At 49.3% G+C, this 23350-nt stretch overlaps 6 protein-coding genes across 6 annotated transcripts; 5 read left to right on the top strand and 1 right to left on the bottom strand.

The window, feature by feature from the left end:
* Positions 1-26: 26 nt before the first annotated feature.
* EI90DRAFT_3155597 (uncharacterized protein) lies at positions 27-3045 on the top strand. Its single transcript, XM_039066007.1, has 4 exons — positions 27-458; positions 518-862; positions 917-2506; positions 2554-3045. The coding sequence occupies exons 1-4, from the start codon at positions 285-287 to the stop codon at positions 2938-2940; spliced, it is 2496 nt and encodes an 831-aa protein (XP_038914558.1). The 5' UTR covers positions 27-284; the 3' UTR covers positions 2941-3045.
* A 733-nt stretch (positions 3046-3778) lies between these two features.
* On the top strand, positions 3779-6928 carry EI90DRAFT_2997656 (uncharacterized protein). Its single transcript, XM_039056243.1, has 11 exons — positions 3779-3826; positions 3881-3957; positions 4015-4044; positions 4137-4915; positions 5079-5347; positions 5486-5600; positions 5720-5901; positions 5964-6161; positions 6283-6529; positions 6663-6822; positions 6884-6928. The coding sequence occupies exons 4-10, from the start codon at positions 4171-4173 to the stop codon at positions 6815-6817; spliced, it is 1911 nt and encodes a 636-aa protein (XP_038914559.1). The 5' UTR covers positions 3779-3826; positions 3881-3957; positions 4015-4044; positions 4137-4170; the 3' UTR covers positions 6818-6822; positions 6884-6928.
* Positions 6929-8572: 1644 nt separating this feature from the next.
* Positions 8573-9338, top strand: EI90DRAFT_3063868 (uncharacterized protein). The gene has a single exon (XM_039060761.1). The coding sequence runs from the start codon at positions 8717-8719 to the stop codon at positions 9170-9172; it is 456 nt and encodes a 151-aa protein (XP_038914560.1). The 5' UTR covers positions 8573-8716; the 3' UTR covers positions 9173-9338.
* A 7864-nt stretch (positions 9339-17202) lies between these two features.
* On the bottom strand, positions 17203-17698 carry EI90DRAFT_3063883 (uncharacterized protein; the record flags this gene model as incomplete). The annotated part of the gene is made up of 3 exons (XM_039060762.1): positions 17203-17301; positions 17322-17427; positions 17511-17698. Coding segments are annotated over 2 exons (294 nt in total), but the record flags the coding sequence as incomplete, so codon positions are not given.
* Positions 17699-18186: 488 nt separating this feature from the next.
* EI90DRAFT_3290397 (uncharacterized protein) lies at positions 18187-21827 on the top strand. Its single transcript, XM_039067218.1, has 6 exons — positions 18187-19138; positions 19192-19275; positions 19326-19529; positions 19581-19931; positions 20088-20499; positions 20550-21827. The coding sequence occupies exons 1-6, from the start codon at positions 18517-18519 to the stop codon at positions 21790-21792; spliced, it is 2916 nt and encodes a 971-aa protein (XP_038914562.1). The 5' UTR covers positions 18187-18516; the 3' UTR covers positions 21793-21827.
* A 460-nt stretch (positions 21828-22287) lies between these two features.
* EI90DRAFT_3063894 (uncharacterized protein) lies at positions 22288-22816 on the top strand. Its single transcript, XM_039060763.1, has one exon. The coding sequence runs from the start codon at positions 22573-22575 to the stop codon at positions 22756-22758; it is 186 nt and encodes a 61-aa protein (XP_038914563.1). The 5' UTR covers positions 22288-22572; the 3' UTR covers positions 22759-22816.
* Positions 22817-23350: the final 534 nt, after the last annotated feature.

The raw sequence follows: 23350 nt of genomic DNA on the forward strand, positions 1-23350 counted from the left end.
TCGAAAGTTGCATCGACATTGGTCTTTCCCGCTCTACAGGCTCCCGCTAAGCAGAAACAGGTGACGTGCTCAGTTTGCACTCTCAAAGCACCTCCGCAATGTTGGAGGACAGTGTTAGCGTGCGACCCTCTTTCCTGAAGAGGCTGTGCGTGGCTCTACTGTGTCAAGAAAAGCGGGGCCTTCTATAATTGTACCAAGGCCTCGTGGCTCTGAAGCATTGGCGCACACACGTGTGTTGGGTGTCCAAAGCTCATCCTCCTCCATCAGCTTGTCCGTTGTCGACCATGTCGTTGCGGCAAAAAGCTGAGACCCTCAGGCGAACGATCGATAACCTCCTCGCAGCGGGAGGTGACACCGCGCCGGTTCCAATCCTCAAAGTCGTCAATGCTACGGCTAATTGGTGTCCTCCTCTGAAGATGGCGAGTGGCAGTGCACTCACCATCCTCGATGAGGTTAAGGTTGGCCATGATCTGTACCTGGCCATGAATGGAAGCTCAGACTAGGTTGCCCCACGTAGAAGCTCAAGGAGAGCGAGAAAGAATGGGCTGATTTTGGTCAATATGTAGTAGATATGGTGGCTGAGGTGGTTTCATCCATAACGTCCTATGATACATCAGTGAAAGAGGCAAATCCATGGATGGAGAATGTCGAGGAGCTTAATGAGTTGGATTTGTTTTTGGTGGTCTTTGATATCGTGCTTACATCAAGTCCCAGTGCGCTACAGAAGATTAAGTCCGAAATTGAGGGGCGGGAAAAAGTAGAGAAACGATCGACTATCAGAAAAACAGACTCCCATTTGAGAAACCCCGGGAGGATTGATGGCCTAAAGAAAGACTTTGACAAAGCATTGACATCGTTTCAGGTAGCTTTCCTTACAGTATCGTTCCATAATCATTCTGATTTTCGGCCGATGCAGCTTAGGACGAACTTGATAGCCGGCGCCAAGTTAGCAGCCATAGAACGTCGTCTACGCGAAGACGAAATCCTCGATAGTCTCCTCGTCCCTTCTACCACCCAAGATAATCCCGCCCAGGCGTGCCTGGAAGGCACTAGGGTTGATCTTATTGAGCGTATCATGACATGGTGTCGCAACACCGGGGAAAGCGAGAACCGGCTAATGCAGTTGACTGCTGTGGCCGGTGCCGGCAAGACCTCGATTGCACTCACGATAGCAGAACGATGTGCCAGTGAAGGGGACATTACCTTGTTAATGCACTTCTCCTTTAAGGCGGGCGAACGGTCTCGGCTTGATTTTCTATTCAGCGGCATAGCTCGAGCTTTGGCAGGTCATGACCCCGTTTACCGCACTTTCATTACCTCTGCTCTTCGAGATGACCCTAGTCTCTCGACAGCTTCATTCGGGACGCAGTTCATGAAATTGGTCGCTTCGCCTCTGCTCCATAAACCTCCGCCTGCCGACTGTCCTATGGTGATCATCATCGACGCTTTAGATGAGTGTGACGATGGACTATTTGTGCCCCTTGCCGGAATTCTTAGGGACGAAGTGCCCAGGCTACCATCTTCCGTAAAATTCTTCATCATATCGAGACAATTTGAACTCGTGAAACGCTCCCTCTCCACTTATTACCCTATTGATCGCCTTGTTATTGATCTCTGGGATGCCACAAACGTGCAAGACTGCGCTACATACACACGTTTCCAATTACAAAAGCTAAAGGAAGAGCATCCGTATTTACGGCATAAATTCCAGGACGAGAGAACGGTACAGGGGATCTCGGAACGAGCAGGCGGCCTGTTTATTTGGATCAGCACCATCTTTTGGTACATACGTATGGTCGACAAGGATCCTATGGGAACACTAGAGGGACTGCTTGGCACAGGCACCAAACGATCAGCGGTGTCTGCTGAGGGAATGATGGATCGCTTGTACACAAGCATTCTGAAGAAATGTTCTTGGGAAGATGAAGATTTCGCGCGCGACTACCCAGTCGTGATGGGAGCAATCTTCGTTGCACAACAGCCTCTGTCTATCTTAGCTTGGGATGCAATTTTGTCACCGTTCCTGAGTTCTTCTGTTCAATATACGTTGGCCGAGCTTGCATCCCTCATTTCAGGAGTTGAGGATTTTCACATTCCGATTCGCGTCTTACACCAATCCTTCCGCGAGTTTATTGTGGATCGGGTCGATCCCCAATCAATCAACCCTGGTTGCAGTCTAGTGAATATGCAGATGATGAACGATGCGATTGCCCTGCGATGTGGCGAGATTCTGAATCGGGACCTTGACTTCTTGGAGGGCCTAGGTCTGATTGAAAACTTGTCCAAACAAGATGAACTGCCGCGCATTCCTCCAGAGGAATTGTCTGAGCACTTGCATTACGCATGTCGTCACATTGTTTATCACCTTAATGGAATCGAGGAATCGTCGCAGTGGTCCGATGAGTTAGCTGGCATATTTCTTAGTCAGCGAGCGACTCGATGGGTGGAAGCCTGTGTAAGAATGGAAGGCTACATCAGTATCTCAACACTCCCTGAATGGGCCATGGTATGAATTATCAATTGTGTTAGTAAAACCTGCTCATTATTGTGCAGTTGGCTGGTTACCAGAGGTCAAAAGATGGCATCCGCACGCTGGCTAAAGTACTTATTCAGCTTCAGTCGAATCTGGAGTTTTTCTCAAGGCTCGAGGAGTCATATGAAGCAGCAAACGATTCCGTTGTACTCTGCCGTTATCTCACTTCTATGGACTCTGAGTCCTACACTCCGGATTTGGCCAAGTCACTCAACACTTTATGCACAGCTCTTTTGAAACTCGGACGGTACTCTGAGGCGCTTCCAACCATCAAGGAAAGCGTCAAACTCTACCACCAACTAGTTGCCATTGATCCAGGGTTATACGCTCCTAAGCTGGCTACGTCACTCAACAATTTACGTACCACTCTTTCTCATCTCGGACGTGATTCTGAGAAACTAATTTGAGCGACCTATCTTTCCATTTCCTTCCATCATTTATTTGGGAATAGTGTGAACAATTTTGTATTTACGGAAGCACACAAAGAACAATTGATGTTGTACATTCTGGAGGTCAATACTGCGTTTCCAGAATCATGATGACTTGGGATTCCATCCCCGCAAAAATGAAGCCGTTGCGTCAGGAAAAGAGCATAAGATGGTGTCCATGTACCCCAAGTGGGTAGTAATAGTAATATCATGTGAGCATTGCTATGCAAGCAGTGTTGCTGCTGCGCAATGGCAGGGTTAGTCCGTTCCGCAGTCGATTGAGAAATGTCCGCCCACTTCAAATGCATATATGTGTGTTGATGAACGGTTATGACAGCGGCGATGATGACCAAACTCCGACCGTAAAATATGTACGTTCGCGCCTATAGATCATTGAAATCACGCATACCTACTGCGCGTCCGAGCGCGTGGGCTCCCTCATTGATTGTTCGAAGAGAAGTAAGTATATCCAGCAGTGAGATCTCCCACTTAACCGTAGTAAAAAAGCATGGTCCGCGGAGTTCTCAAACAAATCGGAATCACTTTGTCATAGAGGCTGGGAGGCTGGAGTCCCGCCCACGGAATCGCCAGTGTCAGCGTCAACCCGCGCCAAGCATTTCTCATGCACAGCTTTTTTGAATCCATATCAGTGCCTGGGAAATTTTGTGCGAAATTATATTGAATGGCTAAAAACGGAAATGCCGTTGGCGCGCGTTACGGTTGGCCATACCTCATTATCACGTGTACGGGTATCCCCGCAATCACAGCCTCGTTCGGGGCGGTGCAAGCAAAGCTCGCGCCATTAGTGATTTCGCACTACTAAGTTCGATATCAATCTTCCGACTGCGGCAACGACGTCCTTGTTGTTAGCATACTTTCTTCCTTGAAACCTGGGTTAAGGGCTCATAGCCACGTTCAGGCTTTTTTCCTGAGGGGTTTATTTCAATCAGAGCGCTTAGCTTCTCCTCTCTCTTTGGTTAACTCGTCTGGAACGAGGTGAGGCTGAGGATGATCCAAATGGGTTGCATCTTTCATATATATTTGATTTCTAAGGACCGAAAAAGTGTGAAAGTGTGGAAACTTGTACGTACAAACAAGCGCCAAATTCCAATTATTCGTATCCTCATCCTTTTTTCTGTTTGGGTCCCGCCCCACTCAAATACACCGCTCGCTAGCGCATACGTCTTCAAGCGCCGTGCAAAGCAAACCATGTCAAAAAGTCCGTTCAATGCGTATAACTCCACGTCTCTAGCGGACGTCAAAGACGGTCGTTGGGATACAGCCTCTGCACCAAGACCTCCATCATTATCCTATGAAGACGTGCCGGCATATACATCTCATGCATCCACTCCCCTCCCCGAAAAAGGCGGCGTAGAAAGATTAGCAGGTCAACATCATCACGGAGACCCATTTCATGACGATGAGTTTGGCCTAAGGAGAGACGAGCCTGCAGCTAGGGGTGTAGGAACGTATACCACTTACAACACAGCAGATGCCTATGATGCATACGAAACTCAGTCTTCTCAAGATTCCCACCAGATTCGTCCAAATCCATCAGCACCGACGCCGTCTCATTACACTCAACGTTCCGTATCTCAATCAGAATGGTCTTCGTATCCTCCTATCACGTCCCAACCTCCATCTTCGTCCACTCATGATCAGTTCGTTGTCGGCCTAGCCGTTGGGAGCGGAGCCGTGATACCGGTGGGGCGTGATGGTGATAGCGATGTCGGTGGTGGTGTGGGAAGAGCGGGAAGGGCGGGAAGCGGAGCGTACCTTCAAGTCGATGAGATTCAAGAGGAAGAAAGAACCCCTGATGCGTTTAGAGAGTCGTTTAGGTCGGATGATTCGCTTGTGCAGCATGCGGATGAAACCAGTGCATTGAAGGACCTTGAATATGGAGCTGGTGGGGTCGGGTCTGGAGCGATAGGCAGGGGAGCGTTAGAACCTTTGAGTCAGTCGTCCCCTTGATATCTTTTGTCTCGTTCGAATCTCATCCCTTCTTTCCTCTTCCAACTCCCTTCATGTCGGAACTCATTTAATTGTTCGCTCTTGGATTGGATTCGGATTCGAATTCGAATTCGGATCCGGGTGTCTGGGACGTGTCCATCGGACAGATTACGAAGACGCTCCAAACGGGGGAGCAACAACGACGTCACGAAATCTTTCCTCAGACCCCACCAAGAAGTCGCCCCTCTTCGATAGACTCATCGGGACGCCCGAGGGTCGATACCCACTTGAACAACGAATCGAAGCGAAGAAGAGGGGAATTGGGAAGCAGAAAGTTGCGATTGTTTGTTGGACATTGACGGCGGTGATGGTCGGGCTTATGATTTGGGAGTTGGTTTATAATTGGAGACAACAAGGAAGTCCATTTGCGTTTAAGGTGAGTTCACAATGTTCTTTTCTTACGGGTCACAGCCCCATTAGGAAAGGGGGTTCCCTGTGGCTGGACCAAGCGGCAGGGAGATATAGTGTCTCATTATGGGTTGCTTTGTTCGTCTGTCATGACGATTTTTTCCAGCCTAGTGTGAATCCGATGCTTGGTCCGAGTCAATTCGGATTGGTTCATCTCGGTGCGAGGTGGCCGCCTTGTATGCGGTATGTTCCTCAGATACCCCTCAACATTTCAATAGCATGTACGTGCGTTCGACTTTTGTTTCTGTTTCCAAGTTTTTCTATAGTTTTGAAACTCGGCACTGACATACATGGTCGTCCCTTATACCTTCTTCTTTTGATGGACGATGGCGTTAACAAGGCCCGAACAACACTGCCAATCCGCCCACGTCCATTTGTACTATTGAGCAAATATGCGGATTCGGAGGGTTTCACAAGAAGGAACCTGACCAATGGTGGAGATTCATCACACCCATCTTCTTACATGCGGGTCTCATCCATTTGGCGTTCAATATGTTCGCTCAGTGTACGCTTTCGGCTCAAGTATGTTTCCAATCTTCTCATTAATCTTGGTCTTGTTCTGTGATTAATCGATGTCAATGCAGGTAGAAAGGGAAATGGGATCTGTGGCGTTCATCATTCTGTACTTTGCGGCCGGGATATTTGGAAATGTTCTTGGAGGGAACTTTGCGCTGGTGGGGTTACCTTCACTCGGTGCCTCTGGAGCTATTTTCGGGACGTTGGCTGTGATGTGGGTTGATTTGTTTGCTCATTGGGGAATCGAGTATCGGCCTGGACGGAAGGTTCGTCCCCGCCTTCTTTTTTTTTATTCTATACTTATCCACTCTCACGCACGAACAAAACAATGATGTCCCCCAACTCTCGTGTTTCAATGATCTACACCCACGCCTTCTGCCGAAACAGCTCTTCATGCTCATTCTTGACCTCATCGTCGGTATCGGAATAGGATTCATACCAGGCGTGGATAACTTTGCGCATCTGGGTGGGTTCCTGATGGGTTTGTTGTGCGCGATGATTTTTTACCCCGTTGTGAGCACAACGAAACGACACCGCATCATCATGTGGATCGTGAGGATCGCGACGATCCCTTTGGTGGTGATATTGTTCGTGCTACTCATTAAGAATTTCTATAAGGATAACCCGTTCGCTGGTGAGTTTACATTCTTTTTCCCCTTCGTTCCGTCCAAATGAGGCCTTTTGGTCGTGGGGTGCCTGCCCTTGCGCTTCCCTTCTTCTTTGACTCTGATGAATTTTTCTTCTGGTCCCCTCATCGCCAACAACAGCATGTTCGTGGTGCAGATACCTGTCCTGCATTCCTACAGCTTCCAACAATAGATGTCAAGGGTACGTCGTGTTTCTACCTCTCTTCTCTAATGTGATCATCCAAATTGACCCCCCCTATCTGTTCTTGAATGATCTCTTACATGTCCATTTATAGGACTGGTAAGTTCAATCATCCTCGTCTTTTTAAACATCTTTGTCTCAACTATGAATCCAAACAAAGGTCTATCGATCTCGACAACGACAAGTCCAACCCGTTGAGATTTACGATAGGTGTTCGTTTAGAACATTCATTCGCAGGGACGTTTTCTTTATTTTGGACGACTTGGCTCTGTTCACGTCTTTTACCAATTTACCGATGGACTCACATGAGCAATTGCAATGACACGGACTTTTATTCACGATCTCCCTTGTGCCGTACCGTGTGACGTGTTCCAATCTCAAAGGGCAAGGCTTGTCCTTTATTATGACTCTACTCAAATTCCCTGGAAAACCCCATAAAAATGCGCTTGCACCCTCTAATAATGTGGACTTTGGGATGCGAGGACACTGGGTGGTCCAGTTCGTAAGTTGAGGGTACACTGATACGCAAATATCCGGCCTAAGTGCAGAGCTATATTCTCAGACCTGTGATGAACTAAGGGGTATGACCCCTAACCGAAACCAACAGTCCAAACCGAGACCCCGCGGAGAGCCAGACAGAGGAGGGGGGATCCAACATTGATGCGAGCCAAAAGTTTGTGGACGAACCTTAGTTCAGTGGGCTTGGGGGCCAGTTAAGAGTTTCTAGGAGGCCGACGTGTTCAGTGCATAGTCCTAATTGCTGATAAGACTAATCCTGATGTGTTCAAATGGTGCGTTGAACTGACAATCACTAGGGCATGTGAATTGCAGCAGTCAATTTCCAAATTTGTAGTACGAATCTGGGAGTTTTTTTAACTTCGGAGGATCGTGGCTTCAGTATATGATCCCGCTGGATGACCGAGTGATGGGACAGTTCAAGTTGCGCTTGGACGTGTGAGTGAAATCGGCAAGGGTCGCCCTCTTCATTCCAATCCTCAAATCGCCAGGGATCGGGCCACCATGAAAACTGAGTGGAGTCACCGTTGTATTTCCATCCTGGCATGTCCGCCATATGTCACAAGCATAGGATGACAGTATATAGGGTCTCTGTGTCTCCGCCTTCCAGGATAGTCATTCTTTCCATGCCAACTGATCATCTCCAGAACCACACCATCGCACCCTCAACGATGATTGTATCAAGTCCATTTAAAGACCAGCAGGGGCATTGACGGTATATGGGACATGTCGGAGGTAGATCAGTGGGCGAAAGAGAGTGGCACGTCCGCGTCGTAGAAGTGTTTAGCATGCGATAAAAGGGTCTATGACAAGGTGTTGTGGCCTCGGTCTCGAATGAGATCAAATGCTGTGGCAGAGGGATAAGGAGGGGGATAGAGGGTACGGCAGTAGCATACTTAGATTCGGAAAGTGTGGCGAGGCCATAACTTGGAGGAATGTTTCAGCGCGTGGGTCAGGCCATGTTGCGGGTGGTGTGAGGGGTTGCTATGGATGGTAAATGTCCAAGAGATTTCAGACTTGAGGAATTCATGGCGTTGGTGCCAGTTTACCTAGGCATCAAACCAGGTATTGGAAGCGAACCATTCATCGCAATCGGTGGTGGTGTACGTTCGTCTTAGACAGTGTGCCATCTCGTGAAAGAAGACGGCTTACGATTCGGATTGAAGAGGCAATGGAGATGGTGTGAGCACTTTGGGCAGCTGCTTCAATAAGTTTGTCGTAGATGCATTCCGCATCTTCCTGGTCCAGTCAGAACTCCATGATGGCCATCTTCTTTGATAAAGGGCCTGACTAACTATGTAAATTGGGAGCCCTTGGCAAGGAAGGTGCCGACCTTTTGTCTGCACTTCGAACTCCAACATTAATTAGACGGTTCCTTCCGTCTTACGCCCGCACCAGTAGCGGGTGAGCGAGGGAGCAACTGGGAAGTTTCCTCGGTGTTCTTGAGTTGTAACTACATTCTACTGGTCTCTTGACGATGCTAGAGCTCAAATGGATCCCAGCACATGAACTGACACGAGATATTAAGAGGCAAAGCATGTTCATTATGAACCGAGATTGTAAAATCATAGACCGGCTCTTACGGGAACATGGGCCCTTCCCTCTTTTATCGGAATTCAACGTAACATTTCTGTTCGATGCGGAAAACCTGAACGGCCACCGAACTAACGGTTGTCCCCAGCTCCAGAGACTTGAAGGGACACCACAAGGGAGTTCAAAGGGGTGGGCGCTCAGGGTCTCTCGCAAAGAGAATCTCATGGGCCTTCACCCAAGGGAGGAGATCAAGGCTGCCAACGAGGCCTACCACCAACCAGGGGTCGGCCCCGTTAGTTGGTCGTCAGGAGGCTACATTGGTTCCCTTACACCAGCTGCCACCCTTTTCACCCCTGCGTGCCTGCCCACTATGAGCGTGAGCCTCTTCCCGGAGGGGTAGCAGCAGTGCTACCCCACAGCCTGCAGCCTACACAGGCTCACCATTTACTTGGACACAATCAGACCCCGCTACTCTATAGATGACGCCTGCAGCCCCACATCCCATTCCTGTTCTGCCGCCGCCGCCACTGCCGCTGCCTCCCCCCCCCATATGATGAATGTCCCCGGCCATCTCATGTGGTCGATGATAGACCACGAACCCGTCACCTCCCTGTGAGTCCATTCTTGTCTAGCTACTGTAGTCTGTAGCACAGACCTCCTAAATGATACTGGATTGCACGGCTCAGGATGATGTGGGATCGGCCCTCCCCACAAGGAGGAACCCGTGAGCGTGCGCGTGCCTGGAACCGACTGCCAGAAAAAGTCCACTCGTTCCGACAGCGCAACAAATGTATCTATAAGAGAATATCCTCTAACTCCAAATGTCGATGTTGCCGATTTTGGAGTGTCTTCGTTGAAGCGCGAGATCACTCCGACTGTGTTTGTACGTGTACCAACTTGATTAACAGATTTCCCGCTTGCCTAGTCCCCGATCTGTGAGTGTGTGAGTCGCTCCAGCCGCTCCAACAAGGTCGTTAGACAAGAGTGACGAACTTTGAACCCTTGGAGGATAGCTTTAAAACCTTCTCACTGATTGCACCACCCGAGATCATTGTGCGACAACATTCGCCTCTCAGGCTATTTCGCGTCCGACATCAATTCGCATGCATGGATGCTGGGATGGTAGCTTCGGCTATGAATTCTTTCACGTTGATCATCCTCCCCCGTCGTACATATTGATTCGTTGATACTGAACAGAGGGTTTCCTAGATATCATGAAAAACTCACAATGCAGCTTGGGGGATCAACGCTGGCCTGGAAAAGCCTTCTCAAATTCATGACGTTACGATCGGCGCTCACTCGTCCGGCCTTCGCCAACTGGTGGATAATGGCTGGTTTGTTTCTTTAATCTATTCTGCAAGCTTCAGGCTGCTCGTGAGAGCGCCAGGTGCAGAGGACAATGAGCAAGGCAACAAACTAAGTTTGATGTGAGCGCACCCGTCTACTAGAGTCGAAACGGGAATGGTTCTGCCCACTCGGGACCGGTGATATCATCTACTCGCCTAGGATCTCTTCTCTCATACGCTCCGCTTGCTCTTCAGGAGGCTGTTATCCGCATTATCCGTTCCCTAAGAGGTCTGCGAGGCCCATGTTGTAATGTAGGGATTCCGTATAAGGCAATCCGCTTACTTCAGCGGTTATACTCGCGAGACCAGAGAAAACTTTCTGATGATTTTGTTCAACCCACGTCTGTGCGTATTTATACATAGACGAAATATATTACAATGTCGATATACGTAAAATAAGTAACTGTGCAAGCGCGCGTACGCAAGCACATGCACAAACTACGCGGTAATTTTCCACGATAATCCAGAACTCCCCCGAAGATTCCGGTGACTCGTGATTTCAACAGCCCAGAACACCATATTTGTAGACCTCGGTACTAGGTATGTGTGTGTACTCTCATTACTATGGGCCTGTGAGCACCCCAACCCATGTGGTAATGTCCCATTCAAATGTGCCCGCTGTCCAAAAGGATCAAGAGTGGCAGTAATCTGGACGCTCACTATCGATCACGCTAAGCATTCCCCTGCGCTCCCTCCTACAGAGCTTGCGATCACTACTTTTGAAACAGAAGGGCTCAAGGTGCTCTGGGACAATCGCCATACGGCAAATCGCATGGAAGTGAGGCGTCGGAAGCAGCGTAAGCCGCATCCGGACTACCGATCTAGAAGGGTCAAGCACAGCGAGCTCTCAGATAAATTACAATATTGAGGATAGTCTACAACAAGCTGATGATGAAACCAATCCCTTCCCTTAGTCCCCCATCCAAGCCTGGGCCCGCTGCTATCTGCCAATCCTTTGCCATATGCCAATGAGTCCATCCAAACCAGCCTACCTGCTGCGCATCAAAGTGGGCATCCCATGCGCTCGGTACAGCGGCTGGTGATAGGCAGGTGACCAGCCTCTCTTTAGGGGGAAGAAGAGGCTGGGACCCGAGGATGGTGACTGCTCTCCACAGGTGCTGTGATGTGGAAATGAAATTACTTGTTATTTAATGGAGGTACGAGATTAAATTAGACTTGTGTGCAGTTGGACTAAGCGCTCTTTTTTCGCGCATGGCACATTACCCGGTGATGCCTTCATCTTATGCGCCGTACCCGCTGTCGGCCTTACGCATACTGTGTCTTCCGAGGCTACAGTCATGCCGATTCAGGTTTTATTGCCGCTGCATACCTGCGTCGATTTCTTCGGACGAATTCCGTACATGTTTATTCGTCCGCTCACGCTTCTGGGCTCTGGCCCTCTTATTCCTCAACCTCTGCTGAAGGCGTTTTCTTTGTTTCCTTTTTAGTCTCATTTCTGTTAGCCTGAAAAGCGATTTTTGTCGTAGTTTTCTCTCGGAGTCCCTTACTTCTGGTAAGCGTTTCGGTCTCACTGAGCAGGGGGGGTGTTGTGACCTCCGGTTACTCTCGGTGGGTTGGATCCCGAGTGCTTACTCTAGTTTTTTCTAGGTTTCTTTATTTTTGGTTGTTCCCTTGTTTTTGTAACCTCCGTTCTTCTCCTCCTTGTTCTTCCTCGTCCTTGTCTTTTCGCGTTGCCCTCCTCCTTCCCCAATCTCCATCCTTGTAAATTACCCGGCTCGTCTTCAATTCCAGAGGTTCTGGCATTTGCCGGGACTGTCGCCACGCTATTCCATTGCGTCTTCTCCGGCGTGCACACAAGTAATGGGCCTAATGTCGTACGCTGTCCGAAGCCGGAATGTGAGACAGTTTGGGTCAGTCAACTTGAATACTTGGGTTTTGACAACAAATACTCATTATTTCCGTTAGTTTCATCAAGCTTGTCAAGGGCTTGGATCATATATTCCCTGTTGTTTGAGCAAGACATGACGACGCGCCGGTACGCATATCATGCCCATATCGGCTATCCGATATGATACCCTTTTACCATGTGTTTCGTGTTTCACTGTTGATTGCCTTCCACATGTAGCGCTGTCACGTATCTCACTTTCTTATTACTTTTGTCTGATATTCGTGTTATTACTTTAACTACTTATACCGCTGTGCGGTTACAATATCAAGTTGGTTGTTCCCCGTTATCCAAGTGTCCCCGCTGAGAGCTACATAACAACAGGTTATGAGCCCAGCCTAGGGCTTAACCACCGTAACTCAAAACACTCGACGCTGCTTACATCTAAACCTCGCGCTCAACTTCTAGTCGACCTAACCCATGGCTGAAGACTTGGTATCCCTCGGCAAACGTCTCCCTATCTTGTCCGGGAAGGAAAACTACACTCAATGGAAAACCAGCATGGAGGATATACTGACTTACTCGGATCTATGGGCTTACGTTCAAACCGGTTACACTTTGCCCACCGATGCGACTCAGAAGGCCACAGCCGAGAAGGCACAGCGCAAGGCGCTTACGTTGATTCGTCTGCAAGTATCACCGTTCGTCCACACGTTTGTCGTTGATTCTCAGACCCCCGAGGCGGCCTGGAAGATCCTCAAAAGGGAATTTGAGGTGACCGGCGCCACATCCCGCATATTCCTTCGCCGGGAGTTATACACAACTCGCATGGCCGAAGATGACAACCTGGACACGCATGTCCAGAAGATGCGCACGATCTATAATAATCTGCGCATAGCCGGTGATAATATTCAAGACTCAGAGTTTGTAATGGCGTTACTTATCTCACTCCCCACCTCCTGGGATAGCTTCACCTCTACCATTGAACTCAAAGATCTCGACTCTACGGACACTGCTGTGAAGAGCGCCGCTGCTGATTACATCCTTAACAGGATTAAAGGCGAAGCCAATCGTCGTCAATCGCGCAATACAGAGCCGTCCAACTCCGCATTCAATTCCAAATCCGACCAACCAAACAAAGACAAACAGAAACCCGATCGATCCAACTCCGAGTGCCGCTACTGCCACAAGCATGGACATTGGGCCAAGGAGTGCCGGAAGCGGATAGCAGACGAGAAGAAGAAGAATTCGGCAAATGTCTCCTCTCAAGAGCAGGAGCCGAGCTTCTCCTTCGTCGCATCTGCCAATCCTGCTGTCCTGGCTGGTAGTCGATGGATTGGGGATACTGGTGCGGATGACCACGTTGTATCTGAGCGAGAAGCCTTCTTTGACTATGCAGAGACCCCTGGCCAGTTTGTGACTGGCGTAGGGGGAGCTAAGGTTCCCATCCGAGGACGCGGGACTGTTGCAACGGTAATGCATGCTGGGGACTCTTCACGGATTGTCACTCTCCACAACTGTCTACACATTCCATCATCCCAACCCAACCTCCTATCCCTTTCCCGTCTCGACGATGTCGGTGGTACCATGCAAACACAGCCCGGCCAGATCAAACTTCTCACGCGTGATCGCACACCACTCTGTGATGGCCGAATCCAAGACCACCTCTACCGTCTTGACATGCAGACTGTCGTGGCCAATGCCCCTTCCATACTAGCTGCGATTTCGGGTGATTCTTCACCCAAAAGTCGTACCTGGGAGGAGTGGCATCGGGCCCTCGGACATCTTAACCCGTCCTCGCTTAGGACGATGAGGGACATGGGAGTCGTTGAAGGCTTGGAGGTTACCCCCAATTCCACTCTGAATTTCACCTGTGAAGCCTGTATCCAAGCTAAGCAGACCTCGAGGCCTTTCCCCAAAGAGTCCAGAACTAAATATAAATCAGTCGGGGACTTAATCGTCACCGATGTCTGGGGTCCGGCTCAGGTTCTAGGCAAAGGCGGGTATCAGTACTTCATTTCATTCACCGATGTTGCCACCCGTTTTAGCGTCGTAGCATTCCTTCGTCAGAAATCCGAATCGGTTACTCAATATCGTCGATTTGCTGCTCGCATCCAGACTCAGTTCAATCGTAAAATCAAAGCCATCCGGTTTGATAGCGGCACCGAGTATCTCAACGATTCGATGAAGTCTTTTCTCGCTGAACAAGGAACTACGTACACGACAACCGCTCCCCATTCCTCCGCCCAAAATGGCATTGCCGAGCGTCTGAACCGCACCGTTCTAGACCACTCGCGTGCCATGTTGTTCGATTCCCAACTCCCTAAGTCCCTCTGGCCCTATGCCGTATCATATGCCACTTTCCTGAAAAACCGTACCCCGACGCGCGCGCTTGATGGCTGAACTCCATACGAGTCCTTCTTTGGAAAGAAGCCAAGTGTCGCAGGCGTTCAAATATTTGGGTGCGATGTTTGGGTCCTAGACCAATCTGGTAAGAATGGGAAGTTAGATCCCCGTTCTAACAAGTTCAGGTTCTTAGGCAACTCAGAGGAGACCACCGCCTACTGGTATTACAAGTCCAGCGGGGAGGTTGCGAAGTCGCGGAACGTCATTTTCCCTAACCCCACCCCTGAGAGTCCACCTTCCCTCCCTCTTCCACTGCCATCGCCTGAGGGGGAGATTGCTGAAAGTGGACAGGCGACGCAGGAAGAGGGGGAGCACGCTACCCACAATCCCATTTCCCTTCCCAAACACTCTGAACCTCCTTCCAATCAGTCCAACCACCCCATCCGCCCATACCACACACGCCGCACTCCTCTGAATGAGCCTTTCCTCAAGGTTGTCTCCGACCGTGGTGCTGTTCAGTCAACGGTACAGTACTCCCATTGCGGGGACTGTGACCCTGTTGCTCTTGCAGCGTTCACAGACGAGAAACCCGAGGTCAAGGACGCTCTTCAAGGACCTCACGCTGAGCACTGGCGGGCCGCGATGGATGCCGAAGTCGCACAGTTACTAAACCTGGACACTTTCGAACCCGTACGTGCACCTGCGGATCGGAAAGTTATTGGATGTCGATGGGTTCTAGCTACGAAGAAGGATGCTGAGGGGGAGATTGTGAAGTTTAAGGCCCGGTTGGTTGCGCAGGGTTTCGTGCAGGTTCCGGGGATGGATTATGGTGAGACTTTCTCACCAGTGATGCGGACTGAGTCGTTCAGGCTCCTGCTGGCACTTGCTGTGCAGCTAGACCTGGAGATTCACCAGATGGATGTCGTAGGGGCGTATCTTAATGGGGAATTGGAGGAAGAAATCTATATGAAGCAGATACCATGGTATGAGGATGGGACGGATAAGGTCTTGAGGCTGAAGAAGACGCTCTATGGCCTGAAACAGGCGGGCCGAGTCTGGAATAGACGTTTGCACGCTGCTCTCGTCGATCTGGGCTACACTCGTTTGTTCACGGACTCATGTGTCTACGTTCGGCGCTTAGACGACCAAATCTCTATGATCGCGTTCCATGTTGACGACTCCGCGATTTTCGCCAATGACGCTCACATGGACCAAGTCAAGGATGAACTTAAGTCTAAGTTCGACACACGCGACCTTGGTGAGCTACATCATTTCATTGGGATTGAAGTAACGCGAGATCGTACACGCAAGTCCATCACCATCTCCCAATCATCCTATACCCACGAAGTCCTCGAACGGGCTGGGATGGCCGACTGCAATGTCGAAGACCTACCCATGTCGCCCAAGAGGAAGCTTTCCCCATTCCCTGGCCCCCGTCCAAACTACCCTTACCTCACTATGGTCGGATCACTTATGTGGTTGGCTATTAACACCCGTCCCGACATCGCATTCGCCACTCAACATCTTGCCCAATTCAACACGACATACGGACCCGATCATGTTCATGGTGTCAAGCGTGTCTTACGTTACCTTAAAGGCACTGTCAATCGCGGGATCGTGTATAGGAAATCTGACTCTGGTTTCGCTGCCGAAGGTTTTGCTGATGCTGACTATGCAGAAGACTTCGATCGCCATTCCATTACCGGGGCCGTGTTTGTCATGTCTGGTGGACCGATTGCGTGGACGTCGAAGAAGCAGGGCACTATCGCCCTTTCTACGTTGGAGGCCGAATATGCTGCTATCAGCCACGCTGTTCGGCACATACTTTGGCATAATATGCTTATGGCAGAACTAGGTTTTGAGGCCCCGCGTCCATTCAGACTTAACAGCGATAATCGAGGAGCGATAGCGTTGTCGCGCGACCCTCAGTTCCATGGCCGCAGTAAGCATATCGATATCCGTCATCATTTTATTCGCGACCATGTCGAACGTGGAAATATTTCTATTTTTCACATCCGTTCTGAAGATAACTTGGCTGACATTTTTACTAAGCTGCTTCCAAACCCCGTTTTCACCAAATTTGTTTCTTCACTAACGGACGACGTCATGACTTGAGGGGGAGTGTTGTTTGAGCAAGACATGACGACGCGCCGGTACGCATATCATGCCCATATCGGCTATCCGATATGATACCCTTTTACCATGTGTTTCGTGTTTCACTGTTGATTGCCTTCCACATGTAGCGCTGTCGCATATCTCACTTTCTTATTACTTTTGTCTGATATTCGTGTTATTACTTTAACTACTTATACCGCTGTGCGGTTACAATATCAAGTTGGTTGTTCCCCATTATCCGAGTGTCCCCGCTGAGAGCTACATAACAACATTCCCCCAGGGTGGAATTGTAGATCCCACAATCGTTGGTGGAGCCCCCAAACGTCCACGCAAATATTGATTCACCCTTTTGATATTACCCGACTAACGATTTGCATTGTCTAATCAGGTTGGACTGAGGATTGTAGCGGGAGACGGCCCAGGAGGCCCAGAATGGATTGGCAGCAGGCGCGGCAAGACATGCGTGATCCATTACTAGTACAGGGGAAACCAAACAATAAAAACAAGCGAGACAACAAATGAGAAAGTTCAGAAAGTAACCAGACAAGCGTGATCCGCTTCAAGTACAAGGGAATTCCAGGCAATAAGAAGAAACCATACAACAGAACAAAGGGAAACAACCAAAGACAAACACGAGCGGATACTGATAATTTGTTATTTAATGGAGGTACGAGATTAAATTAGGCTTGTGCGCACTCAGTCTAAACGCACTCATTGGTCTCTTTTCGCGTGTGGCATTTTTCCCGGTGGTGTTTAATCTTATGCGCCGTACCTGCTGTTGGCCTTACGCATACTGTGCCTTCCGAGGTTACAGTCATGCCGATTCAGGTTTTTGCCGCTGCATTCCTGGGTCGATTCTTCCGGAAAATCTCATCCGTGAGTTTCATCCACCTATGCTACAGGGCTCTGGCCCTCTTATACCTTTCCTCTGCTGAAGGCGTGTTCTTTCTTAGTCTTTTCTTTTGTCCTGTATGCTGTTTTTTGACGAAGACATTCCTTCGTCTTCCTTAAGCCTTTCGGTCTCGCCAAGGGGGAGGTGTTGTGACCTTCGGTTACTCTCGGTGGGTGGGATCCCAATTGCTTACTTAGGTTTTTCTAGGTTTCCTTTTTTCGGTTGTTTCCTTGCCCACTGTAACTTCTGTCTTTCTTTCCTTATTGCTCGTTGTCCTTGTCGTTTGCGAAACCCTCCTCCTTCCCCAGTCTCCTCCCTATTGTAAATTAACCGGGTCGCCTTCAATTCCAGAGGTTCTGGCATTTTCCAGGACTGTTGCCCCGCTAATCACTTGAGTCTCCTGCGTGCACACAAGACACGCAAATTCGGAAAAACAATTCGCAAGACAAAAGCTCAAGATCGTTCTAATGGTGGCAAAAGGGGTTGGGGGTGGGAGAGACAAAACTAGTCAGGCTATAGCAGCGGATATGAGCGAGTTAAGACGATAGCGGCAGCCAGGGAAGCGGGAGAGGCAGCAGCGGCAGTTCACGAGTGAGTTTTGATGAGCAGCAGCAAGTTGGCGTTTGACTCACCACGAGAGATGCAAGAAGATTCAGCCGATAAGGAGAGGAAAGGGGGCATCATGGAAGCCCTTTTTATAAACACGGCCTGAATTATCGTGAGCATTCTCATGATGAGTGAAGTTCAGTACGTACCTCTACTGGTATAATCTGCTTCGCGCATCCGCGCCAGAAAACCCAGCGTACGACTGAGGCACGGTTCCTGGGTCCATCAAATGGTCAGGTTTGCGCAGCGACTCGTGAAAGATGGGGCGGCAAAGGGGTGAGCGCGGTGCTGAGACAGGCGCAGCGGGGTCCGATCGAGCAAGAGAGGTTGCAGCGTCAGCTGGGCCGATTCCGGTCGTTGCCCCGTGATTAGTCTCGTGAAATGAGGTCATTAAACAACAAAAATACACTCCATAACCTAATCTAAAATTTCCGTCAAAAACGTCACACCTTGATGACACATACCGTGTTTCGGCAGTTCTTTGTAACCTCCGCAGTGTTTTCCAACACAGCCAGTTATTTACAATTCGCATTCCTCGATCGGCTTGGGACTGTCCATCTCAAGTCCTCCTACTCTACTAAACGCGTTGCAACATGCCGACTTTGCGAAGCGGTAGGCATACCCGAGTCGTTCCATTAGATGCCTTGGCCCCAGAAACACTAATGGAAGAAGAACCTGTGCACATCGGAGGTTCATCCGTGGAGCCTGCCTTCGGGAATCCGAGAGTGGACGCCGAAGCAGCGACGTGCGCTGACGAGTACGGCGTGGTACAAGTCCAAGACCACGACGGATCTTCAGGAGACTTGACGCCTCCCCAGGAACATCCGCACGGCAGTCGCGAAATTCAAGTCCCGCTCCCAAATCGGTCAGCTCCAAAGAGATCCAATTTGGAGATTGGGCCGTCAGCGGGTGAGCCCTCCTCTAAACGTGCACCCACGACTCTTGCGGTTCATCCCAATGTCCTGGACGAAGCCACCCACATAAGGCCTGACATTGACGCACTTATCGTGGAGTTCATGCGCAACTATGCCAAGAAACTCCCCAGAGATGACTTTCATGTTCTTCTTCTCAACCAAATTGTCCTCCGATCAGGCGGACTATTCGACTTGAAAAGGTTACCGCCACTGGCTGATTTAATCGCACAACATCCGGAGTTGGGGGATAAGTTAGAGGAAGCATGGAAGGCTCAATCGTTCAATGAGATACAAAACTTGGGTATGCACCGTAGGCTTTGGGCGTCGTTGGATGGCTCTGATAAACTGTGATAGTTACAGAAATTCTTCTTTCAACAGTCCAGCCTGCGGGTCCTCCCGACCCTGAAGTGATACTTGATTCTCAATCATCTGAAGATGGTGGGTAGTGCGTCGCCTGCTTGTGTCTTTCCTTTCCGACCTCCTTCCAGCGACAGTCAAGTCGTGGTCTTCCAAATACAGAGGAGACGCTGCCAACATTCTTTACCAGTACATGATGAGACAAGGTACTGCTGATACATATGCTCGCCTCTTACCAATCGTACAGTCCTCTGGCATGGGGAAATCGCGAATGGTCGATGAGTTCTCCAAGAAGCACTTTGTAGTTCCCTTCAATCTCCGCTACGGGGCTGGAGGTGATATTCTCTTCCCGTATTCTTCTGTGTGATTCTAATGTTTCAATTTAGGATATCCCGCTCCTGACTATGATGTTTTGAATTGGTTCACAAGGTCTGGCCTTAAAGAGCATGAAAGCGATACTCGTTTCAGCGCATTTATCACTGCATTGTTCGAGAGGGTATCCAACGTCATTGGACCACATAACTCAATAAAAAGTATCATCGCTTCTTCTTCTAAGCTTTCACCGGCCGAGAAGTCAGCGGCATTAATGCGCTATCCTGAATCCCTTGCGGGGCAGTTTCGACTTTTTATGACAGTTGGACAGCGGTTTGGACAGCAAGCTCCTCTGCGTGTGCAGTTTTACAAGGAGGTATTGGTCAGAGCGGAGGAGGCAAGTCTCTGTTTTGTGTCGCCGCTAGGTCACTCACAGTCGAGGCAGCTATATTCAAGTAATAGGCCGATGACTCCTTCAACACAGAAAACACCACCTGGGAGCTTCACGACAAAAACAAATGGTATTCCCCATTACTTCCCTAAGTATGGTCTTGACTGATACAATGTCTTTGTTATACAAGGCACAGTTGAACTTGCTACTGTCGTCCGACAAGTATTAGAGAAGATCGACCCTCGTTTCGGGCTCAGAGCGCAGCATACTCCCATATTGACTTTGGCATTTGATGAAGCCCACACCTTGGCGCCTTCAGATACTGGTAGAAGGTGGTCCCCATCTTCATCGATGAGACGCGCTTTGTGGGGTTTACGGTTGTTCCCTATCTGGACCCTCTTCTTATCCACAACAGGAAAATTCGACCAATTCTCCCCACCACCTTTCCTTGATCCATCGAGCCGCATTCTCCAAGGTGAACTTGCCAGTGTCAAACCGTTCAGCGCACTAGGTTTCGATCGCATGGCGATGAAGTTTCGTGAGGGCATGACTCTGGACGATGTCACTAAGTTACCGTACAGGTTGTCATTAGGTCGTCCCTTGTACGTTCTCCCAGATCTTTCTTCACTATAATAGCTTTATGTCATTGTAGATGGCTAACACGCTACCAAGAAGGCGGACAACGCGTCAAAGACACAATCACCGTATTTGCTGTCCAGAAACTTCTCTGCCGTGCGTTGACAAAGGACAGCTTGACCCTCGATGAACAGTTTGCCGTGATGTCTCATCGTCTTGTGCTGGACTTCGATACGAGCATTTACTTTGGTCAGCACCGAACGTTGGCAGTAAGGAACCAGATGAACCAAGTCGAGAGGCACATGCGTGTATGCTTGGGTGTTAAGAATGGATTTGAGTCTGTCGTCACGGTTGCAGCCTCGGAGCCGATCCTCACCGAGGCCGCGGCTATCATCTTGTGCACCGTCCGGGATACGGACCGGTCCTGTCAGATGTTACGAGACATTTTGGAGTGGCCTGGAATGAGTAAGGGAGATCGGGGAGAACTCATTACGTGCAACATTATTATCGACACCGTAGATGACCTTATGTCCAAGAAAGGGAGATGGGAGCCAGGGGGGGTCATGGTGACCTCGCTGTTCAAGGCTCTCTTTACCCACGACATCTATCGCAAGTCGATCAAGGATTCTTTGCCCTCAAGGCTGCTGACAGGCAGTTGCAACGACTCGTTTGCTGAGACATTCAAGAGCTCACGCATCTACGTTACGCATTTCATCAAGATTTATGATTTCAACGTACTTTCTGTCCAATATCTCTCTATGCTTGCCGCTCGGGGTGTCGGAGTTGTTTGTGCCGATAATCAACATGGTATTGATGTGGTCATTCCAATTCTTTACCAACACACGATACTACGAAGGGACAATATGTCTGTCCTCATGATACAGTCGAAGAATGATCACTCTTACGGAACCAGCCCGAACCAACACTTATTTGACGAGATGGACCCGTTCGAGCTTGGAATTTTTGCCAAGTCGACAGGACCACCCCCAGTGATTCGAATGGTGAATGCACTGGCATCGAAGGAATCCAAAGTCTCTGTTGTAATGCCATCTGAACGGGTGCAGCCATCAAGGCAAGAGAAGCAGGTCCGCACGAGCGCCTTCACCTCATTTGATATCTGGTGTGCCGGGGCTTCTTCAAGGACTTTTCGCACCATTCGGTCCCAGGATGACGGAACATATGATGACTTGCTGAGGTTGTCAAAGGATGTCCCTGCAATGTTTGAGCCTGATGAAGAATTTATGCGGGATCCTGTAAGGAGTATGTACCCTGGCGGAGCTGGTGATACTGGTCATTGGTCATTTTGTAGTACTAGTTGAATTGCTTTTGGCTGATTGTGCAAATGTGTCACCCACTAGAGTGCTTGCGCTTTGCGCTTTGCGCTTCGCGCTTTGCTGGACTCTACACTGCCGTTGCAAGAGTTACATAATCAAATCCATAACTTTTTCTCACAGCACAAGAAATACAATTGAGAAACTCAAAAAAAGGGAGTGGAGCCCTTCAGAGCCGATCTTTGAAGACAAAGTGATTAGGCTTCTATGGTTAAGTGATTCACAGACAATAATCCAAATAAAAATTAAAGCATAAGGATAGAGGCAGTCTGGCCTCTGTTGCTGCTGAGCTGTCATTAATCTGGCCCAAAATCAGCAAGCCGAATAAGAGATCTGAGGGAGAAAAGTCTAAGAAATTCCTCCCTTATATACGCGACATTCCTGAGTGGCAACGTCATCGTACAAAGGGAGTTTTAAGTTGAATAAGAAGGGCAAAACGCCCCCAACGCCTCAAAGCGCCCTAGAATAACCGCAACGAATAACCGCCAAACAACTTCCCGATAGAAACAAAGTTGGTTTTCTAATACTCTGTACTATTCGGCTACGAATAATCGGCTCTTAAACGCAGTGAGTACTGTTCAGCTGACGGTAAGCGTGATGAGTTCATATTGTGTGTTAGAAAGCTGAGGTATAACCTGCACGGCCATTCAGTCTACGCTTCCAAGACCCGCTACAGAGTAGCGGGAATATCGCGTAATCGATACAAGCTAAACAGAGAGAAAAGATGTCCAAGAGTTCAGGACCCGTAAGTTAAACTGGCCATAGGAAATGCAAACGTCGTTATTGCGATCTCTGCGCGAACGTCAAGAATGCCAACTTCACTGGCCAGCCATGCATGTCTGCGCAGAACCCTGCAGTGGGGTAGGCAGTACCCCTCCAGCAACATGGATATCCGAGGAAGATGGATTGACCCATCTGTTCCCAATGACCAGTACACAGAAATGCGAAGATTGATCAACGTTGACGCGGCATCATTAGACACATGAGATGAACAGAACGGTCAGAAGTGCACAACTTGAAACCGCCATGCATTCTACATTCATCGGAAATTAGTTTTGGCAGTTGCTGGGCATACGCCTATCGTCGCCCTCACCATCCCATAGTCAACACTCTTTGGCGCGAGATTCATGATTTCCTCACGACGGATTTTTAGGTGTGGAGGAAGGGACCTCCATCGGTTTTGCACAACGCAGGCGGTTCCCTCGAGGAACCCTGATCCGATTGCAGCCCTCTGATCTTCTTACTTTCGCCAACCGTCGCACATGAAGTTCGAACTCTTAACTGTTACGTTGCAAAACAGAGCCCCTGGCTTCATGGCCTGTTCAACGGCCCTGAAGATGTTACTCGTTCCATTCTCAACACAATAAAGTGAACAGGAAGTAATGTCGGTGGCACACGTACACGTATGAGGGTTTACGTTTGCTTTGATTTGTGGCCAGTGCAGGCTTGCATCCACAGTAAATTGCAAGAGAACCCCGATGTTGAATGTTGGCAGGCGGCGGTGTTTATTCCTTGTACACAGTTATACATATATAGCACCGTTGAT

This window comes from Cantharellus anzutake, assembly GCF_015039405.1.
Source record: "Cantharellus anzutake strain C23 chromosome Unknown EI90scaffold_33, whole genome shotgun sequence".
Classification (NCBI taxonomy): Eukaryota; Fungi; Basidiomycota; class Agaricomycetes; order Cantharellales; family Hydnaceae; genus Cantharellus; species Cantharellus anzutake.